Below are 23,642 nucleotides of genomic sequence, written 5' to 3' on the forward strand. Positions count from 1 at the left end.
CTGCAAATTTTTCACTATGCTGTTTATCTTCTTTCTCTAGGTGTGTGATTTCACATTGATTTGTCCTGAATAGCATGTTACTACAAGCAGCTTACTATCCTGCTGTCTCCAGGGTACTTTGGAATTAGGATCATTCCCCCTGTGAATATATTCATCCTTCTGGACAGCTCCCTTTGTCCACTTTACCCACTCTTGACTTCATGTCCTTTTCAGGCTGCCTCCCATTTCCTTGGGACAGCCTCCCTCTCCCTGCTCCAATGCAAATTTAAGTATTTCAGACAAAGTGGAACATTTTCAACAGGAGAGACAGAGAATACCCTGTAGCCCTGTGGTTAGGGCATTCACCTGGGAAGTGAGGGTGACTTCTGGGTTCAAGTCACTGCTCTAAATCAAGCAGAGTGGGAATCTGAAGCTGGGTGTCCTACACCCTAGGTGAGCACTCTAACCACTGGCCTTTAGGCTGTGCGGGGTTTGGGGTGTCCTCCTTTTTTGTGAGAAAAGACTGATCTGCATTAGGTATCGAACACCAGGAGAGGGTTCACAGCTGTGAATTCCAAGTGCAAGGAGGCACATCCTTTCGCCAAGAGTTAGGTGCCTAGCTCCCTGCAAGGAATTTCCTGTTTGGCATTTCCTATTGTCTAATTTAGGCAGTTCCTTGCTCAGCATGCTGGCTTTTGTGACTGCCATTCTTAGGAGCCTAACCCTCTCCGCACATTACACAGGGAGCTTGAGCACTTAACTTGGGGCTGTAGATTCCAATAGTTGGCAAGGTGTCTAAGTACATTTGTGGATCTAACCCTTAACCTCAGGGGCCCACAGCCACAAAGGGGTCTTAGGCATTGCAACACTCAGTAGGGCTTAAATGACACTTACACAATGCCACTGCATTCAATGAGTTCGCACATTGGGAATGATAGGAACTTAATAAACAATTCTCCTAATGATGCACAAGCAGGGGTAGCATCCAGATCATGCTTTCTCAGCTGTGTTAGTGCAGCAGGGAGAACAGGAGTAAAAAGCCATAGAAATTCATATTTGTTACTCAAGTCAGCAGATATTCTGAACACACTGTGGTGGGTAGATCTGAGTAAGAAGGTGCCGTTTCTTCACAGCTACTTTTTCCAGTAAACCTGCACTTTAATCCTTCAGTTGTTTGATTATGTCAGTCCAAAACAGCATGTGCAATCAGCACCTTCTCCGACACAGTGCTGGTAAACTGCCATACAGGCCTAGTGCATTATCTGAGGAATAATAATGGCCCCAAATCTCTGTTCTAGCTGAGCTGAGTGTGGCATAGGAACAGTGAGCGGTCAGGGCAAAGGTGCCTTTATTTCACCTTTGCACTGTCCAGAATCTGGGGCAGGCAAGGGGCTGGCTCATGGCACAAACTTAAGCAGCCTCAAGGCTGACGCAACAGCTGGAATGCATTACTCATGCCTTCTCCTTCTGGAATACCCCTCCTTCTGCCAGCCAGCCCCCTGCACGTCCCCTAAACCTGGCACTGTGAGGTGTGGCATAGGGCTGCCCTACCACAGAATACCCTTTACACCAGAGTATCCCCAGCAGGAAGATCCTCTGCCTTTTCAGCCTTGAAATGCTAGGAGAGACAGCATGCAGATGTCAGAACAGAGACCATAATATTATTCTCCCACTTTTGGTATCACCAGTTTTGATTAGAGTGGTTTCTAAGCCTTCATCTAGATCACAGATTAAATTTAGAGAAGGTACATTCTGATACCGTAAAGAAAATGAATAGGTTATAGAACAATTTGTATAGCTATGGGTGGTTGTGCTGGTTCTAATGTAGAAATGCATTGCAACAAGCTGAGCCAACCCAGAGAGATCCGGACAGCATTGCCACATCAATGAAAGATCCCTTTTTTGCCACTGCATGAACATGGCCATTTCCAAAATCTTAGCAAGAAACAGAGTATTGCACATGGCTCTGGAAATTTCTCCTGTGTAAGGGCTGGAAAAGTTCTACCTCTTTTTTGTTAGCTGTAATAGGGCTTTTACTACCATCTGAAATAAGTCATTCAGGTTTCTTCAGATTGTATTTTCAGGAGCTTTTCTTTTGCTGCACAATTCCCTAGTGACAGCCAACAAAGCAGTGAAAACAGCAGCAGAGCTAAGCTGAGACTTGGTTGGACTAGATTTCCAAAGGTTAAACAAGATCTTTGGACCTCAGAAAGAAGTTGTGCTCTAGTCTAGACTTCTTGATATAGATTGTGTTTGTGCAGAAACTGGTGGGGCTGCTGTATATTTTCATCTTCACTTTTCTTTGATCTGCACTCTTTGATTCTTTAGCTGGTTACATTGGAATCAGTGTCCAACATTCTCCAGTATCCTCTGGGAATTTGATGCTGAAATCTTTGGCATTTATATCTGTATTTGCTGTGGATTTCTCCTACTTTTCAATACTAAAAAAATTCCATTGTTGCATTCTTACTATGGATGTATTAGAGATGGATCCACACCACAACGTTCAAATCTGAATCCAGTTCCAAACTTTTCAAAGTCCTTGATTCTCAGATTTATGGTTTGGTTTGCGCAAAACACTAGTTGTTATTGATAAGATGTCAAATGACTGCTCTCCAAGGTCCTACTCATGTTACAGGCTCCACTCTTAAAGTGGTTTTTATTTGGTATGTGGGGGGAGTATGTGGAGAGTGTATACAGAAATTATTTAGCATTGGTTAAAGATTTTGAGTTGACAACCATGGAGACTGAAGTTCCTATCCACAGAACAGACACACCACAGGCAGCATCACATCGTGTTTCCCATCTATAGTCATGCCAAAATACTTCTACCTAACTTTAGAGAATCATCTCTCGAGTGCGACTTCAGTTCATGGCACTGCTGCGAAGGCTGCCAATCAGGGGTTGTGGTGGGTGTTTTTGCAGTGTGATACCTCGCTAGTAGGATGGTTCTGTGCCTTAATTTAGGGGGCAGCAGGTTATTGTATTTTCACTGATCACTTTTCTTTTTCTGTTACATTTGCATCCTCTCTTGTTTTATCTCCTTCGTGGGTGGTTTCTGATCATGTGCCCCAACCTGACAGCCTAAATTATCTTGACACAGAACAAGATTTTCCCCAGGATATAAATGATGTTTTCAAATGTAACAGTGATCTGGATATACATCATGGAACATAGCTATGGCATTTCAGCACCACACTGTTTGAAATTCAAACACATTGCCACGGTAATATGACCAAACGGAGGGCAATAAAAAAGGAAGAATGATCATTGGTATGGCTCTGAGACAGTTAAACTTTCAGTCTCTGATGACCATTTGGAAAGTTCATGTGAGTTCTTTCCCACTACCCTGGAGTGTCCGTTCCAGCACCTCCTTTTTCAAACTTCACAAAGAATAGCAAAGAAACCCCATCAGTTCTGTAAACTGTTAATCATGCTTCCAAATCCTGTTTGTCTCCTACTTCCACAGCAGGGATAATTGCTTTGAGCTCCTTTTCAGTGCAGTCCGCTGAGATTTAAAGCTTTGTGATTAACAGTTACATTAATCAGGGAGTCATGCAGGTAAAGGCCCATGTGTTAGTCTGAACAATTACTTACCCCCAGAACAAGGGGTCTCAATGATTTCAGGCCTCTGTATTCATTTGCCAGACCTGAGACATGGTACCAGGCAGCAGCCTCTTCACCCCAGATCCCCTGAGGCTGATAATCATAGAATCATAGAACTGGAAGGGACTTTGAGAGGTCATCTAGTCGAGTCCCCTGTACTCAAGGCAGGACTAAGTATTATCTAGGACATCCCTGACAGGTGTTTGTCCAACCTGCTCTTAAAAATCTCCAATGACGGAGATTCCACAACCTCCCTAAGCAATTTATTCCAGTGCTTAACCACTCTGACAGTTAGGAAGCTTTTCCTAATGTCCAACCTAAACCGCCCTTGCTGCGATTTAAGCCCATTGCTTCTTGTTCTATCCTCAGAGGTTAAGAAGAACAATTTTTCTCCCTCCTCCTTGTAACAACCTTTTATGTACTTGAAAACAGTTATCATGTCCCCTCTCAGTCTTCTCTTCTCCAAACTAAACAAACCCAATTTTTTCAATCTTCCCTCATAGGTCATGTTTTCTAGATCTTTAATCATTTTTGTTGCTCCTTTCTGAACTTTCTCCAGTTTGTCCACATCTTCTTCTTGTCCTTCTTCCTCTGGAGTCAGTGACCATTTCGTTCCCTTTTTTAATGGGAGCTTCATGTTCAGGCTCTGTCTGGACCTGTGATTTATCACCACTGCTGATTCCTATTCATTTGTGCATGGCAAATCCAGGGTGTCGCGTAGGTTGCTGAGCACTCCAGTCTTGTACACTCTAGGATTTGAATCATGCCATGTATCACTCTGGGTTGAAACTGGAGGTGGACAGCACTGGGCCTCAGCATTTAGGCAGGGACCTACATTCATGAAAAGAGGCATGTAGTGGGAATACCAGGTGAGAAGAGGACAAAGTCATATACCTACGGCTAAAGCTTGATGTGCCTGAGCCGATAAAAGTGTCAGCGGAAGAAACCCACTGCCTGAGAATTTCATTCCCTAGCCGCTATTGCTTCTCTGGCCTTCAAACCTCATTTTAGAGCATTGCATTGGGGGGCAGGAGAGGGGAAGGGGTAAGATCAGCTACATCTGTTTGTAAAACATTCCTTCCTAGAACCTGTTAAATGCAGAGAAACTTATTCTACACTTGAATCCAAATTCCTGTCTATGGGATCCTTGATTTAGCTGGCGTCTTTGTAACCAACAGGTGCTTGGTAAACTCGTCGCTAATTATTTATTTATTTCGGAGTACACATCCAAAAGGTACTTAGATATTACAGTGTCAGGCATTCTATGAAAAGCTAAAATAAATTAGGGAAAGACCTAAGGGTAACAGGAGTATGGGGAATATTTATTACAAGGGATTTTTAGGCTTGGACTGCTACAGTATATTCACAAGCAGGAGTCAATGCAATGCGGACAGCTTCCCAAATGAGAAAAATATTTATTATAGTTTACTGTAATCCAGGGGAGAATAGGACCTGTGATAAACGAAAACCTTTTGTATTAATCATGGATTCCTCATTCATATTTGCGGGGATTCTATTTTTAAGAGTCATAAAATACCAGAGGCATAGAAGTTAAATGATGACAATGTGACTCTGGTGAGGAGAGTTATTGGAGATATGCACCTTTAGTAATTTTATGTTCTGAAGAAAAAATTCAACAAAATAAAGATGAGAAGGGCGTCCTACAGGCTGGAGAAGCAAAGAACATAATTCACTCTGATATCCATGCTAGATAATGCTTTGCAGTTCCCAATCACCTTGTTCAATGCTTATATTTTATGGGGCTAGGTGGTATAGGAATACCATAGAGCATTAGGTAGGCAAGTAGAATTCAGTGAATACTGAGGGTCGGTTATTGATCTGGCTCTAATATTTAACACCATTGTAAAGTCACTATATAGTGCTGAAACTTGGAGTTTAGCTAATAAGGTCTTAATAAATTTCCAAGTATCCATAAATAGCTACCTTAGACAAATCCTGAATATCATATAGCCTGAAAAAAATCCTGAATGAAGAATTCTGGAGGAAGACAAACAGAAACCGACAGGACAGGAAATTAAAATGGAGATGGCTAGGACATACATGGAGGAAAGACCCAAATAGCATAACAAGAAAGTTGTTGAACTAGAATCCCCAGGGCAAGAGGTGACAAGGTAGATCCAGGATAACATGGAAACATTCAATAGAAGCAGAATTGAAAGCTACCAAAATGACATGGGAAGAAGTTCAGACTGCAAAGGAGACCAGCAAAGATGGAAGGCAGTGGTGATCAACCTCTCTTCCACATGGCATAGAGAGGTATAAGACAAAGGGAGATTAGACTCAGAATTCCCTCTAGCACAGGTGAGAAACTATGATGTCTTGTGCAACAAGAATTTTCCTTTTCTTTTTACACTTTTTTTCCAGTACAGGAAAGGAATGATGTGCTTCCAAAAGTGAAACAATAATTGTGGTGCTTCTCTCTGCTTGATGCTGACAAGAGCTCTGCAGAACAGACATTCTCTCCCTTCTGAGTCCCACTGTGTTCTCTTTCTACCAGCTATTGGACTGACCTTTCTACTACCACCAAGCTCACCACCTCCTGGGCTCTCCGTAGAGATAGAGATGGATTCTCTTCAAGGGCTATCTTTGAAGTTGCCACAGGTTACTGCTGCCTTTCTGGTGTCCCAGTGGCTCACCAGATATTGTTGATAAAGCCAGCAGTGTCAAAGAATCTTTAGGAGCTGGTATGATCTGTGTTTAACCATTGGTATTAATATTAATCCTTGATATACATTTCAATTTACAACTGTTCACTGACCTATTGGATTAAATAATGATGCCAAAGATTAACTGGAAGAGGAAAACTTTCTAATAGTGTGGACCACAGACAGCTGCGTCAAGCAGTAGACAATAAACTCACTAGCTTCAAGTAAAAAGAAAAGGAGTACTTGTGGCACCTTAGAGACTAACCAATTTATTTGAGCATGAGCTTTCGTGAGCTACAGCTCACTTCATCGGATGCATACTGTGGAAACTGCAGCAGACTTTATATACACACAGAGATTGTGTACACAGACTGGACTTCTACATAGAGTGCTTCCACCGACGTGCACCGGCTGAAATTGTGGAAAAGCAGCATCACTTGCCCCATAACCTCAGCCATGCGGAACGCAATGCCATCCACAGCCTCAGAAACAACTCTGACATCATAATCTAAAAGGCTGACAAAGGAGGTGCTGTTGTCAGCATGAATAGGTCGGAATATAACAAGAGGCTGCTCGGCCTCCAACACCACTTTCTACAAGCCATTACCCTATGGTCCCACTGAGAGTTACCAAAAGCAACTACAGCATTTGCTCAAGAAACTTCCTGAAAAAGCACAAGATCAAATCCGCACAGACACACCCCTGGAACCCCGACCTGGGATATTCTATCTACTACCCAAGATCCATAAACCTGGAAATCCTGGGCGCCCCATCATCTCAGGCATTGGCACCCTGACAGCAGGATTGTCTGGCTATGTAGACTCCCTCCTCAGGCCCTACACTACCAGCACTCCCAGCTACCTTCGAGACACCACTAACTTCCTGAGGAAACTTCAATCCATCGGTGATCTTCCTGATAACACCATCCTGGCCACTATGGATGTAGAAGCCCTCTACACCAACATTCCACACAAAGATGGACTACAAGCCGTCAAGAACACTATCCCCGATAATGTCACGGCTAACCTGGTGGCTGAACTTTGTGACTTTATCCTTACCCATAACTATTTTACATTTGGGGACAATGTATACCTTCAGATCAGCGGCACTGCTTTGGGTACCCGCATGGCCCCACAGTATGCCAACATTTTTATGGCTGATTTAGAACAACGCTTCCTCAGCTCTCGTCCCCTAAAGCCCCTACTCTACTTGCGCTATATTGATGACATCTTCATCATCTGGACCCATGGGAAAGAAGCCCTTGAGGAATTCCACCATGATTTCAACAACTTCCATCCCACCATTAACCTCAGCCTGGTCCAGTCCACACAAGAGATCCACTTCCTGGACACTACAATGCTAATAAACAATGGTCACATAAACACCACTCTATACCGGAAACCTACTGACCACTATTCCTACCTACATGCCTCCAGCTTTCACCCTGACCACACCACACGATCCATCGTCTACAGCCAAGCTCTGCGATACAACCGCATTTGCTCCAACCCCTCAGACAGAGACAAACACCTACAAGATCTCTGTCAAGCTTTCTTACAACTACAATACCCACCTGCGGAAGTGAAGAAACAGATTGATAGAGCCAGAAGAGTTCCCAGAAGTTACCTACTACAGGACAGGCCTAACAAAGAAAATAACAGAACGCCACTAGCCGTCACCTTCAGCCCCCAACTAAAATCCCTCCAACGCATTATTAAGGATCTACAACCTATCCTAAAGGATGACCCAACACTCTCAGAAATCTTGGGAGACAGGCCAGTCCTTGCCTACAGACAGCCCCGCAACCTGAAGCAAATACTCACCAACAACCACATACCACACAACAGAACCACTAACCCAGGAACTTATCCTTGCAACAAAGCCCGTTGCCAACTGTGCCCACATATCTATTCAGGGGACACCATCACAGGGCCTAATAACATCAGCCACACTATCAGAGGCTCGTTCACCTGCACATCCACCAATGTGATATATGCCATCATGTGCCAGCAATGCCCCTCTGCCATTTACATTGGTCAAACTGGACAGTCTCTACGTAAAAGAATAAATGGACACAAATCAGATGTCAAGAATTATAACATTCATAAACCAGTCGGAGAACACTTCAATCTCTCTGGTCACGCAATCACAGACATGAAGGTCGCTATCTTAAAACAAAAAAACTTCAAATCCAGACTCCAGCGAGAAACTGCTGAATTGGAATTCATTTGCAAATTGGATACTATTAATTTAGGCTTAAATAGAGACTGGGAGTGGCTAAGTCATTATGCAAGTAGCCTATTTCCCCTTGTTTTTTCCTACCCCCCCCCCAGACGTTCTGGTTAAACTTGGATTTAAACTTGGAGAGTGGTCAGTTTGGATGAGCTATTGCCAGCAGGAGAGTGAGTTTGTGTGTGTGTGTGTGTGTCCCCGGGGGGGAAAGAAAAAGAAAACGGGGGGCGGGGGTGAGAAAGCCTGGATTTGTGCTGGACATGGCCCACCTTGATTACCATGCACATTGTAGGGAGAGTGGTCACTTTGGATGAGCTATTACCAGCAGAAGAGTGAGTTTGTGTGTGTATGGGGGTGGGGGGGTGAGAAAACCTGGATTTGTGCTGGAAATGGCCCACCTTGATTATCATGCACATTGTAGGGAGAGTGGTCACTTTGGATGAGCTATTACCAGCAGGATAGTGAGTTTGTGTGTGTGGTTTTTGGAGGGGGGTGAGGGGGTGAGAGAACCTGGATTTGTGCAAGAAATGGCCCACCTTGATTATCATGCACATGGTGTAGAGAGTTGTCACTTTGGATGGGCTATTACCAGCAGGAGAGTGAGTTTGTGTGGGGGTGGGGTGGAGGGTGAGAAAACCTGGATTTGTGCTGGAAATGGCCCAACTTGATGATCACTTTAGATAAGCTGTTACCAGCAGGACAGTGGGGTGGGAGGAGGTATTGTTTCATGATCTCTGTGTGTATATAAAGTCTGCTGCAGTTTCCACGGTATGCATCCGATGAAGTGAGCTGTAGCTCACGAAAGCTCATGCTCAAATAAATTGGTTAGTCTCTAAGGTGCCACAAGTACTCCTTTTCTTTTTGCGAATACAGACTAACATGGCTGTTACTCTGAAACCTGTCACATAGCTTCAAGTAAGCAACTGATGTGCTTGGCTAAAGACAAAGCTGTGAAGGACACATCATGCTAAAGTTAATTTCTCAAAAAACAAATAAGCGTTAAGCCCCATCTACCTCATTCAATAGTAAATTTGTGAAGATTAAATTCCAGAATCAGCACCCAGGAGTCACTGGGTTTGGGATCCAAACATATCAACATGACTTTACAACTATTAATTAATTTTCTTGATAACTAGGTAGATAAGGTGCATTTTATTATCCCCACTTCACAAGTGGAGGAAAGTGAGGCAAAGAGGTTAAGTGACTTGTCCAAGGGCATGTCATGAGTCAGTGGCAGAACCAGAAATAGAATCCAGGAGCCACATTCAGCCCTAGTGTAAGTGGATGCAATATCACTGAATGCAGTGAAGTTGCACCATCTTACACAAGCGGATTAATTGGCTCACAGGAATCCAGGTTGCCACTGTCCTGCCCTAACCACCATTTCACAAGGAGTAACAAAGGACGTAATGTTCAAAAGCAAGAATAAAACCTGTATCTATCCTTCCACCACCATCATTAAAACACCAACATGGAACATAGCACCTGACACAGCCTGGAAGGTATTTCAGCCAGAGAGCATCAACCGAATGTTCCTGCCTGCCATCTACTCTGGATTCTCCATTAGAAAAGCCAGCTGTCCCACTCCTGCCATCGCTGGACAAAGGGTAACATTGAAACGTCTTTAATGTGTCCAGGTGACCATGGCTTTGTAGTGAGCTTGCTACCAGAAAAGCAATTAGAAAAGCTGTAATGAGATTGTTGTGAAAGTTTTGTTAATAAGGGCGCGCCAGGGAGCCAGGTGTGGGATGAGATAAAGAAGAGTGAAGGATGTATAAAGTCCATGGTGATTAATTATTTCCTATATAATGGATAAATTATTGATGAACTGAAGCAGAATGTACGTGGAGTTGATAACAGGTTTGGGGAAAAGGTGGGGGTGCATAACAGGTGAGAGATTTTTGAAAAGGGTTGAGGGTAGTCAGCTAATTATTTCTGACAATCAGGGCTGTTTTAGAAAACTGAGGAGAAGGCAGAAGAGTTTTGAATGATTAAACAATGTCTGCATGTTGCATTTAGAAGAGCATGTTGCCTAGAATATAAGGCAGAGTATAACTGTGGTGCTTCTCTTTGCTTGATGCTGACAAGAGCTCTGCAGAACAGACATTCTCCCCCATCTGAGTGCCACTGTTCTCTTTCTACCAGCTATTGGACTGACCTTTCAACTACCACCAAGCTCACCACCTCCAAGGTAGGGGACTTAGAGTTAGGACTTCTGGGATCTATTCTTGTGTTTTCCACTGATTGATAGTGTATCCTTGAGCAAGTCACTTTGGCTTTGATTTTCAAAAATGAATGTCTAAAGTTAGGCTCCTACAGCCAGATTTTTAAAACTTATTTTGGTGTCTAAAGATACAGATAGATTCCTGGGGATTTTCTATCTGCATTTTTAGGCACCTAAATACCTTTAAAAATCTGGCCCATGGGCACTTTTGAAAATGCTACCCTCTGTCCCACTGAAAAGTTATGGGATTTAGCCTCCTAACTCACTTAGGCACTTTTTGAAAATTTTACCCCTAAATCCATCCTGAAGCACGTAAATTGGTGGCTGATTTCCAAAAGTGTTATTCCAGATTTACAACAGCATAACTGAGATCAGAATATGTCCCAGTAAATAGATTGGGAACTGTTTTAAAGGTTGATAGAGCTCAAGCTGTTTCTTTCTGAGAATCAATGTTGCCTAATGGGCTGAGCATTAAACTGGGACTTAGGACACCCAAGCTCTGTTCCTGGATTGTCCACTAGCCTGCTGGGTGACCTTGGGCAAGTCACTTCCTCTCTGTGCCTCAGTTTCTCTATCTGTACAATGAGGACAATGGTCCTGATTTCACTGGTAAAACACTTTGAGATCTACTGCTAAAAGCACTAGATAAAAGCTAGGTATTATTATTATTATTTTATGTGACAAACTGCATTATTAGGTCTCACCTTTGCAGAATGATGCAGGTTAACATATTAGCAATGGACCATTTTTGTTGGTATTTGAGTGTCTGTCCAACTACAAACCATATGAAGGAACAGCTCTTTTACCACCTCACTGCAGATCTCCTATCTTCAATACAGATCTCTCTGATCTACACTTTCTGTTAAACCTGAGCTGGAGTCAGTGGAAGTTTTGTCTTGGGATCAAGGGCAAAATAAGATCTATAGTGTAGATCAAAGAATAAACTTTTGCCCTGTGCACATGCCAGCCAAGGAGTTAGAATAAGGTAACTACTTTCAAGAAATGAAGTCGTCCAGTGGGAACTGTAAAATCAAAAAGTCACAGAGCCTTCTTCATGGAAATGCAGAAAATTTCAGGGGACAAAAGGTGACGTGTCATATTCTGCTTCTGCAATGAAATTTACCTTTCAAGAAACTACTGGAACTTTACTTCAGTCCTGCTGGATTTATCTGGAAAACTGCCTGGCTTTGGCTATCAGAAGCTCAGCCACTAAGGTGATGAGTATGGGATGGGTGTATTAACTGATAGAATCAGTAACCAATCCAGCCCAGTCACTAAATACTACTTTTAGAAATTTCACACAATTTGTCTATTACTGAACTAAACTAACTAGTGCTAATAATTCAGAGGAGCCCCTCTGCATCCATGCCTGGGGAAGGAATAAGAAAGGTTTAAATAGAGGAAGTTTGTCATGCATCATGGTAATCATATATAAAAATCTGAGATGGCCCAGACTTTGAACCTCAGATCTGAACCTCTGAATTTTTGATCCCATTTGGATTTTGAATTCTTAGATTTTTGGGGAATGTTTGGATCCAGGGTTTTGATTTAGCCAATTTTCAAGACAAGGGACCATTTGCAAAACTTGGATCTGTATCTAGGTTTGGTTTTCAATCACCCCAGCGTTCAGGGGTGTTCAGATCTGAGGTTTGGGTTCAGGACCATCTTTAGTTTGAATGAATTTCACATAACTTTCTTAGGCCTATTTCTGTTTAATGCATCTGACCTTGCTCATGGAATTGTACTGTAGATGTTCTAGGCCAGATCTTTAAACTGGTAGACAGTTAACGCATGACCAGACAGTCTGGTGAAACTGTGTTCAAAACCACTTGCACTTGGTGCTAGTGTGGTCTTATAAATCTGATCACTAACAAACTACCTTCTGTCCATACAAGCTCTCTCCCCACAGTTTACTCTTTCTAAGCAAGATACTCTGCTATATGGGAAGCAAAAAAAGAAATAACCTCAAAGAAGCAAATCCCCAATTGCTGCTATGGATCCAGAGAGAATCATAGAATCAAAATTAAAGTGTTTCATGTCAGTTTACCTCAAGGCTTTGTGTAATGATTCTCTCCAAGGGTTACATCATCTTTTTGGTTTTTAATAGCAAGGTAACCTTGTGTCTGCCAGAAGTATTTTCTTCCCAGAGACTATGGTTTACATCATCTCTACCTCAAAGGTTTCTACAATTGACTTAACAAGTTAATCAGGAAAAGAAATGTCACTCTCACCAGTGGGAAGGAATTCAAATTAAAACTATCACAGCACTCGCTACTTTGCTGGATTAAATAGATGGTATCTCTTTCTGATCCTGCTAATATGACTAGTTTTCAGAAATGAAAATGTTGAGATTAAATGCTATGATTTAACCGGTTCTTTTCAACAGTGGCTGATCCAACTTTTGTCAATGATTTTCTTTTGCTGAAATAAATGTTGGTGGAAAGTACCAGACTAACAATTTAGGAGACCGAAGTCTCAATTGATTAATCTTATACACTCATGGAATAATATTGCACATTCAGTGCATTATGCTGGGCTTTATACCTTCCCAGACACATCTGCCCATCAGCCAACATCAGGGACAGGATACTGGATTAGAGAGATGGATCATTGTTCTGATTCACCCTGCTGTTGCAGTTCTTGAATTCACATAGATGATGTGACTTCTACTCACAGGAAAGTTCAGTGAGTAACACTGTTCTCAAAACAAGATTGCAAAAGTATTTGATCCTTTGAGGATTTTTGAGTATGTGGTTTAATATACATTGATACTGGCCCAAAACATACATGTAATAGAACTTCATATAGACACAGGTAAATGTTGATTTATTCTATATATCAGGATCTACTTGGGAAGTAGACATGTTAAGCTTCTCACTTATTTAAACACTAATTCAGTCCATCCTGGACTGGGACTGTCAAGCATAGGGCACAGCTTCTACTACTTTGAAAAATAAACTGGAGGAAAGGGCATCCAGCTTCAGACATTCCAGGATGCATTTAGGTGATTCCTAGTGAATGTTTCAGTATAGATTAAAAGTGAGATTTCCCCACTTTATATTTAATTAACTATGGGTCACTTTCTGATCTCATCGGTGTAAATCCACAGTAACACCATTGTCATGGCTAAATTCTGACCTGGATTTGACTTCTGTGTTTGAGAATATTCCCATCTGTGTATGTGTGTGGTTCAGCTCCTCAAAGAGAAAAAAAATGGATGCAAGTTTAGATCTGACAGAGGTCTAAGCAGTGAGTAATTCCTGCTAGATGGGAAACAAGCAGGGTCTCTGGATCCTGACATTACACTACTAGAGAAGAGACAACCAGGATACTTCAAAGGTAACCACCACTTACCCCGAGCCTGGCTACAATACTCAATAGTGCTGAGGAAGTTGCAGGTCTCGTTTGAAATGAATCTTTGCTTAAGAATTCCACTGGGATCTGATTCTCAAATAATATTACAAGTTTCAAGTGGGAGTTACAGAGAGAACAGGAAGAGAAGGAAACAAATGAGAGAATGAAAAGGAGCAAGTCGACAGGTAAAACGGCAAATGTGGAGGAAAGAAGGAAGGTACTAAAAGGGGGGAAATAAGTGATTTTAAACTGCTTCATCCTGCAGTAGCTGCCTTCCTGTACTAGTGTCTGCTCCAGCAATCACTTTTACCTCATTTTCTACTCTCGAGAGTACAAAAGAGATATACTATAGGAAATGAGTTCAAAGTGGCCACAGATCTCTACTGACAGGGCAGATGAGGCAGTGGGGGTAGGGAGAGTGGAGCAAGGAAAACAGATCTGATGTATCCAGGAAGACACAGAAGAAACAAGTTCACAGAACGTGAAATAAATGCTATCTGTTTAGAAAACAGTAGAAGAAAGGAGTTAATCAGCTTTTTAGTATGATTTTTTCTTATTTGTCTACTAGGAGCTACTTTTCACGGGATTATTCCAAAGTTCAATGGAAGTGCAGACAAGATGTTTGAGCAACCCTGTGTTAAACCTACTATTGTTTAGAGAATAATAGTGAATGCTACTTTCAAAGAACTTTAAGGCCAGACCTCATGTATCTATGTCAGACTTCATAAGGGAAGATCAAAAGGGCATATCAAAGTTGAAACCCTGAAGGACAGGTAACAGATGTATTAGATCTGTTAAGTCCCTCCATTTCAACCAGGGACAGCTTGCCTACACATAATACATCCCAGAGTTCAAACTGGGGCAGTGGACCTCTGCACCATTCCCAACGCTGTGCTATGCTTTAGAGCAGTGGTTCTCTACCTGTGGTTTGCGACTCTGTGGATGCCTGGGAGTCTGGAGACTGTGTCTAAAGGGTCCATGAAAGACTTAGACTGAACACTGACTGAACAGAATTCAACTACACAGACAATAGATTTCCAAAGGGGTCCACATCTCTATTCAAAAATTTTAGGGGTCCGCAAATGAAAAAAGATTGAGAAACCACTATCTTAGAGGCATAACACAGCTCATAGATGTTAATGGTCTTTTACTGAACTTTAAGACTGAGAGTAAGTTTACTCCAATATGCTCATTGGATCTTCTTTCAACTTGGATTCTAAACTGTCTTTAACGATCTGAATTAGACAGCTGTCTAGTTTGCCCTAAATTAACTTTATGATAATGGTGGGGGGTACATTCGGTAGCAGAGGGACTGTGAAATACATTTCCTTCTACTTTTAGTAGCTCACAGTCTCTATGTGTGTATAGGAACAGACTAAAAGAAAATGGTTTGCTTTTAATGCTAAGGATTCTTAAATCACTGATGTTTATCACAGAAGCAACCTTGGGCTGTGCACAGAATGCTTTACGAATGTAGAAGTGTTGTTATTAAGCTTATGGCTTTATGCCACCTTGACGTCAAGTTAGTTTCTGAAGTGCCTAGAAAGCACTGTCAGATCAAAGTGATTATTATTACCTTCATTACTAGAAATCGTATTTATCCATGATTCCCTCAGATAGGCCTCTGGGGTGATTACACAGGGTGCATTTTTATACTGGTTTGAACCAGCAGCAGGTGACCCTGCGTAAGAATGCTAGTGACCACAGCATACACACCAGCTGGGTGGTAGGTGTGAACACAGCCCTTTTCCAGCAGATCACACCTCCTGAGGCTGCAGCGAATGGCCCAGCAGCCAGGTTCTACCACCTAGTGCTCTCCAGCACTAAGGAGAAATCCTGCCCTTCTGCCTGTACAGGGGAGAAGAGGCTCCCTATGGCCCCCTGCTCACTAGTGCACCCACACAGTAGAGGAAAATTTAGCCCTTAGTATTTATTTAACCCTCAGTGACTTCCCTGTCAAACCCAAACTGAATGTGCTGTTAAAGGATAATTAAGGCTCTTAAATAGGAATCAACAAATGTATACGTTGCAAGCAAATGAATGGCTGTTTTGGTGGCTATTTATACGTTCAGACGTAGTGCCAGAATTGCTTTTGGAATACCAGCTGAACAGTGGCACGCATCCGAAACGCACTGTCAATAACGCAGGCGTAGCGCACATTCCATAAGAGCAGCTCTCTTCTTCCCTCCGCCCCGAGTGTGAACTGTTCTTGAAATGACTCTAAGTGCAGCGCACATGGGCTGTTTAGTGTGCAAGGGAAATGTGGTGTTCTCAGGTTCTAATCTATGCCGAGATCTAAATGAGATTTTGTGAGGATGCCCAGATCTTGTCAGACAACCAACTGTGCTAGTGTGACTCCTCAGGAAGAAAGCATCCTTTTGCCTTTCCAGATATGCTCTGGGATGTCAGAGGTGAGCTGCCTACCACATGGTGTGGGACAGCTGTTCATGGTAATGCTGTTGCAATGAGCAACAGGATTGTTAAGAGAAGGAATTGGATGATAAGAACTCTGCAGTGCAGGTAAATCCTGTCACCCTCCCCAGCTCTCTACACAGCCACGAAACAACCCACATCCAGGTGAACCAGTGCAGTTCCACTGCACAGGGCGTGGAAGCAGGATTCAGGGAAACCATGCACACTCACACACATTGGAGCATAATTGTAGTGGGGGATCCTAGCACACTGATGCCTGGGGGATGCTGAGGGAGCACTGAGGGGCAGAGTCAATACATCCATGAATAAACAGCTCCACCATCCTTTCTCTTTGCAGGGGATGGTGAACAGAAGGAGCAGAGGGCTACTGTAGCCCTAGACTGCAGTAACAGCTACAGTGCTGAGAGGATCACATCACCAACAGAGCTCTGCAGTGCACAGCCCATTTACTCAAGGGGTGTACTGGGAGGAATACAAGCCCTAAGTTAGTTAAGCATTTACTTTGCCATTAAGGAAGTAAAAAATATCTTTAGCGTTTCTAGGTTGAGCTAAATTGTCCCTCATCTCTATTCTGCCCACCCTTTTGGCTACAGCTTCAAAATGCCTGGTAACATGAAATGTCAGTTTTGATGTCAGGTGACTCCTCAGATTAGTCTGTTGAGATGTTATTGGGATGTTTGGGAACCCTAGAACTCCACTTAGAATACTGTACTCAGCTGTCCCACCTCAGTGCCACACAGGGACAAATCTGAAGAACTTCAGAACAAAAGCAACAAAAATGATTAATCAGTTGAAATGATGAATTTGAGGAAAAAGTAAAAGGATTAAATCTGTGCAGCTCTGCAATACAAGATTTTGGAAAGGTGCAAATACCAAGACAGGGGGAATGGTTTGGAGAGAGAGAGAAACAAGGAGCAAAGGCGTCCAATCAAGAAAAGGAAAAGGTACTATGGTGGGGTGGGAGAATAATACTCCAAAGGCAGTAGTGGCAATTCCATTCAGCTTTAGATCTTGAAGTAATTCTAAAAGATGGGTACATATAATTATCATCATATTTACAGAGAGAGAAACTGAGATGCTGAGAGTTTAAGGAGTCTATCCAAGGTCACCCTGCAAGTCTATGGCAGATCTGGGAATAAAGCCAAGGTTTCAGGATTCCCAAATCGATAGCTTACCAGTGGGTAAGTTTTCTCCCTGGAAGAACCACACTGGAATGCTCCCAGGAGTGATTTGAAGTAAACTGGATGCAACAGAAAATATGACCAAAGGGGCCTAAATTTTCTAAAGTGACTAGCAATTTTGGGTCCCTTGATTTTTGGGTTCCCAACTTGAGACATCTACGAGGGATCAGATTTTCAGGAAGTGGATGCCCAGCAGTTTCTGAAAATCAGGCCTTTTGTAGCTGTCTCTAGTCAGGCATGTAAAAATTGAGTCATCCAAAATCACTAGTCATTTTTGAAAATGGAGGCCAAAAGATATTACTAAGGTGTGGACTGGGACATTTCACAGATAGTTTAATCAGAGAAATTACTTATACTCCAGTCTAATGCTCAATTACTTTAGTTCCAAAATCAGCTACAAGTATTTTGCCTTGTATCTGTGGGAATGTTTTAGAGATGGAGGCTTATTAAAATAGTCAGCCTGGACAACCCCTCACCTACCACATCCCCCAGACAGGATTTACCTCCAGTTATGCCACATACCAGGGAACTACAATATGGTCACATCATTCCTGGAAGTCCTGCATCTAAAAGGGGAATCCTTGAAGTGAAACCACTATGTTAGCAAAGCAGCATTAGCCAGTGCTGTGATACCACTCCCAGGGGAAGTGTCTGATGTACTTCCATGGGGGATATAATTCAACAGAATGGATCACACCAGGGACAGTAAGTTGGGGGTCATTGCACTAGGGCCATTCAACTTCAGAACATTTTGTATAATTAGGAATTGGTATTAAATGTGTAAGTAGTACCCAAATGTGATAAAAGCCATAGAGAAGGGGAGAACTATGGACCAGATCCTCAGCTGGCTCCATCACAGTCAGTGGAGCTATGCTAATTTACACCAACTGTGGATCTGGCCCCATATGTCTGTTATTCTCTATATAGATACCTTTCAGCTATCTCTCTCCCTGAGTTCTATATAGTTCACCCCAGAAATCAGGCTTTCCAAATCTTTCTGTTTTCAGTACTGATGCAACTGAGAGTTACTCTGTATACCTGGTCCCACAGAATCTGTCTCACTTTTTCTTCATTTTCGATGCAGAAAACGTAGATCACACAAACAAGCTATGCAATTAAAGATATTTGTGCCCAACATGCAAAACTTTCTAAGATCCTGTGTAACATTAATAGTATTTGAGATTAAACAAGGTAGGCCACACCAGCAAAGACTTTCAACCATGATCTTACTCGGAAAACTTTCTCCACTCTTGTGATACTTTTCCCAAAGATGGTTCCTAGTTGATCTCCAATTCCAGCCAGCAAGAAGCCAAAGAGTGGAATCCCAAAAATGGCATACAAAATGCAGAAAATTTTGCCTCCTTCAGTGCTTGGGGCGATGTTCCCATACCCTGGAGAGAAAAATTATCATCATAACTTCACAATTCAGACATGGCCTCTTGTGCAGGTACCTATACACCACACCCTGACTGCAGATGGTTTCTGAGCAAGAATAGGAAGGTTCCTTACATGCTCTCCACCACATTATGCCCGTTGAACAGAAGTCAGTCCAGCCTTTTTAGTGGTGCCCACTGGAAACCATCGTTAGTTATTCACACGTAACCCTCAGTTACTACTATTTCTCTCTGGGCTCATCTTCCTAATTAAAGCTGTTGTTTGAGTAAGTGGGCTACTTTTACTCAGCATGGCAGCTGCACAATACGCTACAGGAAACCTTTAGATTAGAGCCCTAGCCTATCTCTTCCATGCTGCTGCTGCATTTGAACTCTATCAATTGCTTCCTGATGGGAGGATGACTCACCTGAATATTCTCATTCCCAGTTTTCAGCTCTGAATTACATAGACTCTTTATCACAGATTATACGAATTGCCATTTCCAGTCCTTACTGCTGTGCTAACATGAGGCTTCAAGGACTCCTTTTATTGGAGTCCTGCTTTGAGCAGGGGGTTGGACTAGATAACCTCCTGAGATCCCTTCCAACCCTGATATTCTATTATTCTATTCACTCTTCTTTTCAATTTAATAATAAAAAACCTTAAGTTTTATTTGAATTTTAATGGACTTTCACAAGCAGCTCTTTAAGAATTCCCTCTGGAGATTATTTACATTTAAATAGCATTGTTAACGTGGTAATAAAGACTTCTATATGTCTTCATGTTGGCCATTGTTAAGGTAACTCACAGAGCTGCCTCAACAGAGCACAAACACTAATTAACACATCATTACCTGTTCTCTGTTCAGTCTGAACACCTTTGGGCAAGTTTGGTTTGGACTTCAGTTCTGGTTCCAAACCTCAGAACTCCATCCAAATTTCTGAGATCCTTGCATAGACATAAGGTTTTTATTTTCAGTGTAGGAGTCCTTCGGGATATTGTTTTCTACAGAGAGTCGGGATATTGTTTTCTACAGAGAGCAACTCTCTTATCAACTGCTGTAAAATGCAGGGAGCCCCTTGCCCAAAGGTTCCCACAATCTTACTACAGATAGAGTGCAAGGGGGCAGTGGAAGGCTAGTCCTGGCAGAAGTATTGGACTTTCTAGAGAGGACTGCCAGGAAAGCATAGGGAAGGTCTTGTCCCCTTAGCAGGTGGAAGGTGCCAGGAGCCTTGGGTGTGCAGAGGAGGAGAACACGCTGTGACATTTCTAAAAGTGTAGCCAAGGCTGAGAGTGAGTGCATTTCCCCTAGGGGAGGAAGAGCGATAATGCCTCTGTGCAAACAAGTGAAACACCTACAGCCACTGCAGTCTGCACAGACACCCCCTTTCTCCCCATTCTCCATGTGCCTCTATATAGTGCTCTATGACTTCAGTGTCCATTGTGTCTCTGTTTGGGAAGCATGGTTACCATTAAAGAGAGGAAACAAGAATTATAACTGTAACACCTGCACCATTACAGTTAAGATTATTTTAGGATCTCCATTAAAACCCTTTCATTATAGTGGTTTGTTGCTTGACTACTCCGAAAATTAGCACACACCTACAAATGGATTATTTAAAAATATAAAGGAAAAATCAGATTAGATTCAACATTCTAACTGGTAAATCCTAGTGCTGATTTTCGTAACCAAGGCCCTAATTGATGCAATCAACAGGGCCTGATTCAGGAAAGTATCCCTGTTTAGAAAGATCACTTAAGTACATGCTTGACTTTAAGCATGTACTTAAATCCTACTGAAGTCAACAGAGCCTAAATATATGTTTAAATGCTTTTCTAAATCAGGGCTATGAAATGTAATATGCCATTTATGAAGTTCCCAAACATTTTTTCACATAAAAATGAATTCATATGAGGAACACCTCAGTTATTGACTTTCCACAGAAATATAAGCTACTGGTAAAGGCAAAGATCATCAACTGAGTGTCCTCAGAAGAAGTAGTACAGAGAGAGGTGACAAAAGTCATTAGGGGGTAAAGATTTCATTCATAAATAGAGAGATTGAAAAAATCGGGGCTATTTAGGAGGATACAAGTAAGAGGGAACCTGACAGATTAATACAAATATTAGTGGCATAGAAAAGGTAAATTTGGCATTCCTATTTAGCCTTTCACATAATTCAGGAATAAGAAGACATTCAGTGATATTTAAAGACAACAATTTAAAATCTGGTAAAAGAAAGTTATTTTTTCCACGATGCATAATTAACTTGTGGAACTCATTGCCACCAGGTATCATTGAGGCCAAAAGCTTAGTAGGATTTTAAGAAGGATTAGATATTTATATGGACACTGAGTATAGCCCCGGTTAAAATAGCTAGGATTTGAAAAATTAATGAGGGATATAAACCCTCATGCTTCAGGGCATACGCCGACCATAGACTGGTGTGGTTAGAAAGAAATTACCCTTATGGGAAAGTTATTCCATTAGTGACCACTGCAGAGTTTCTTGCAGCTTCACGTGAAGCATCTGGCACTTGTGCTTGACCTTCAGAGACAGGGTTGGCTTGCGTAGCCATGGCCAAGTAGGCAGCCACCTGTACTAGTAGTAACAGGGTTACAGAACTGTGAACATTTCTGCAGTACTTGATTTCTGGTTCAGTCTTGCTTTCTTGGATTCTCATTATATAAGTAGTTCCGGATATGCACCCCACAGCTCAGTGTCAGATACACTACACAATGATACAGTGAAAGTGCCCCCAAGAGTGCAAAAAGAAAAGGAGTACTTGTGGCACCTTAGAGACTAACCAATTTATTTGAGCATAACTCAAATAAATTGGCTAGTCTCTAAGGTGCCACAAGTACTCCTTTTCTTTTTGCAAATACAGACTAACACGGCTGTTACTCTGAAACCCAAGAGTGCAGTTCTGCTGCTTTGCCTGTCTCTCTGAGATTTAATAAATCTTATTTTGCTCTCCACTTCTCAATGTCACCATTTCCCTTAAAATATAAATATACCTATGGTTGTGATGACTGTTCCAGCAAAGAAAAAGGCACTTCCAAGATCCCAGTGACTGCTGTTGTTAGAAGAGTTTCCTATGGGACTGACTCCTGCGTTATCTGCATCAATGGCATGCTGCAAGGAAAGAGATAACAAGTCAGCCTGCAAAGTGCCTTCTCAGATAGGGTACAGTTAAAGACAGGAACCCCAGCTCCACACACCAGTGGGGAAGCTTGGATCTGAATTCTGTAATTGATGCTCTAAGTACAGTAGCATCCTCCATACAAATTGTGTCCCCAAAGTATTCTACAGAGTTCAATAATAAATATGAAAGGGGAAGAAAAGTGAAGAGGCACAGACAAGTGAGGAAAGATACAATGAGGCTTGAAATCAAACGGAGAATTGGTACAGTAGAGAGATGCAGAAATGCTGTTCCAGAGGCAGAAGCTGCAGAGGAAAAGACTCTCTAATGGTGGACAGGGATGAGGTGGATGCTAAATGTGACAGTGGGGGTAGTAAATAGAAACAATGCTTATTGAGTCAACTAAATCTAGTCAGTCAAGGGTTTTAATTATCAGGCAATTAAATAAATTACATTAAGTTATTAATATATCAGATACCAAATAAAATGCAGAATACCTAATCTGAAACAAACAAAAAGGACTCCTTAATAAAAATATATTGAAAGAAATCTGTGACCACCTAGGACTTCCCAATTGCCACTATAATGCACACCATGAACCCTTGGGATTTCACAGCACTCATGGTGATTGATCCTCCTGTCTTAATAGCACAGGTGCCTGCCATCTGCTATAAAACTCAATTAGCCTTCATCAGTAGCCATGACACAGCTGAGCAGGTCTGATCCCATACTGTAGATGGCAGTGCTGCATATAAACACTAGCAGTATGGAGCTTTTCATGTATGGTCATTGGATCGTTCTCCATGCCATGCCAAAAAAAAGTCTGCAGGTGGCCTGGCGGTAGGACTTGGATTACAACTGCAGCGGAGGTTAACACAGAAACCCCCTTCAGATTACTGTATTCTCTGCATATTTATATATCAGTACAGTTATGTGACTTCATGTACCCTGAGGGGATAGTCACAACTCTAGAAGGCATTTAGCGTCTGGGGGTTACTGAGGTGTGAAGTCTTCCCATGTAGCAAGGAAATACCTGGACTGATACGTTTAATCTATAACTCCAGTACTTCTTGTTTTTAACAAATCCAGTGACACCACCCAACTGCAACCTTCCTTCCCTCCCTGCCCCTTCTGTACCTGTCTCTGACCCCACCTCTGCTCTACTGGCACCTCCCTTGGCAGTCTCCCCTACTCTCTTTCTGGAACATTTGTTCCATCTCTGAAGAGATCGCCACTATCCACAACTCCTACATCTCTCATGCTCTCCATTGCCTGGGACACTCAGTAACCTAGATCCCCCCACTCTGTCATGATCTGGACTTTCACAACCTTGATCTCTGCCTCTCAAACACTCGCTACCATGAATCATCCCCAAACGATTCACAGTGAGGGGGTCAAGCTTTTCCTCTCCCCCTCCTGCCACTTTCAACCCCTCCCTCTTATCTCTTCCC

At 42.3% G+C, this 23,642-nt stretch overlaps 1 protein-coding gene across 1 annotated transcript in view; it reads right to left on the reverse strand.

Moving 5' to 3' along the window:
• Positions 1 to 23,642, reverse strand: part of KCNK10 (potassium two pore domain channel subfamily K member 10) — a 96,373-nt gene that overhangs the window by 16,563 nt on the left and 56,168 nt on the right. The window contains exons 3-4 of the mRNA XM_077820393.1: positions 22,067 to 22,184; positions 18,906 to 19,066 (exon numbers count right to left, since the gene is read on the reverse strand). Of these exons, the coding sequence (XP_077676519.1) occupies positions 18,906 to 19,066; positions 22,067 to 22,184 (279 nt within the window). The remainder of the gene's footprint in view (positions 1 to 18,905; positions 19,067 to 22,066; positions 22,185 to 23,642) is intronic.

The sequence above is a fragment of the Eretmochelys imbricata genome, chromosome 6 (assembly GCF_965152235.1).
Source record: "Eretmochelys imbricata isolate rEreImb1 chromosome 6, rEreImb1.hap1, whole genome shotgun sequence".
Classification (NCBI taxonomy): Eukaryota; Metazoa; Chordata; order Testudines; family Cheloniidae; genus Eretmochelys; species Eretmochelys imbricata.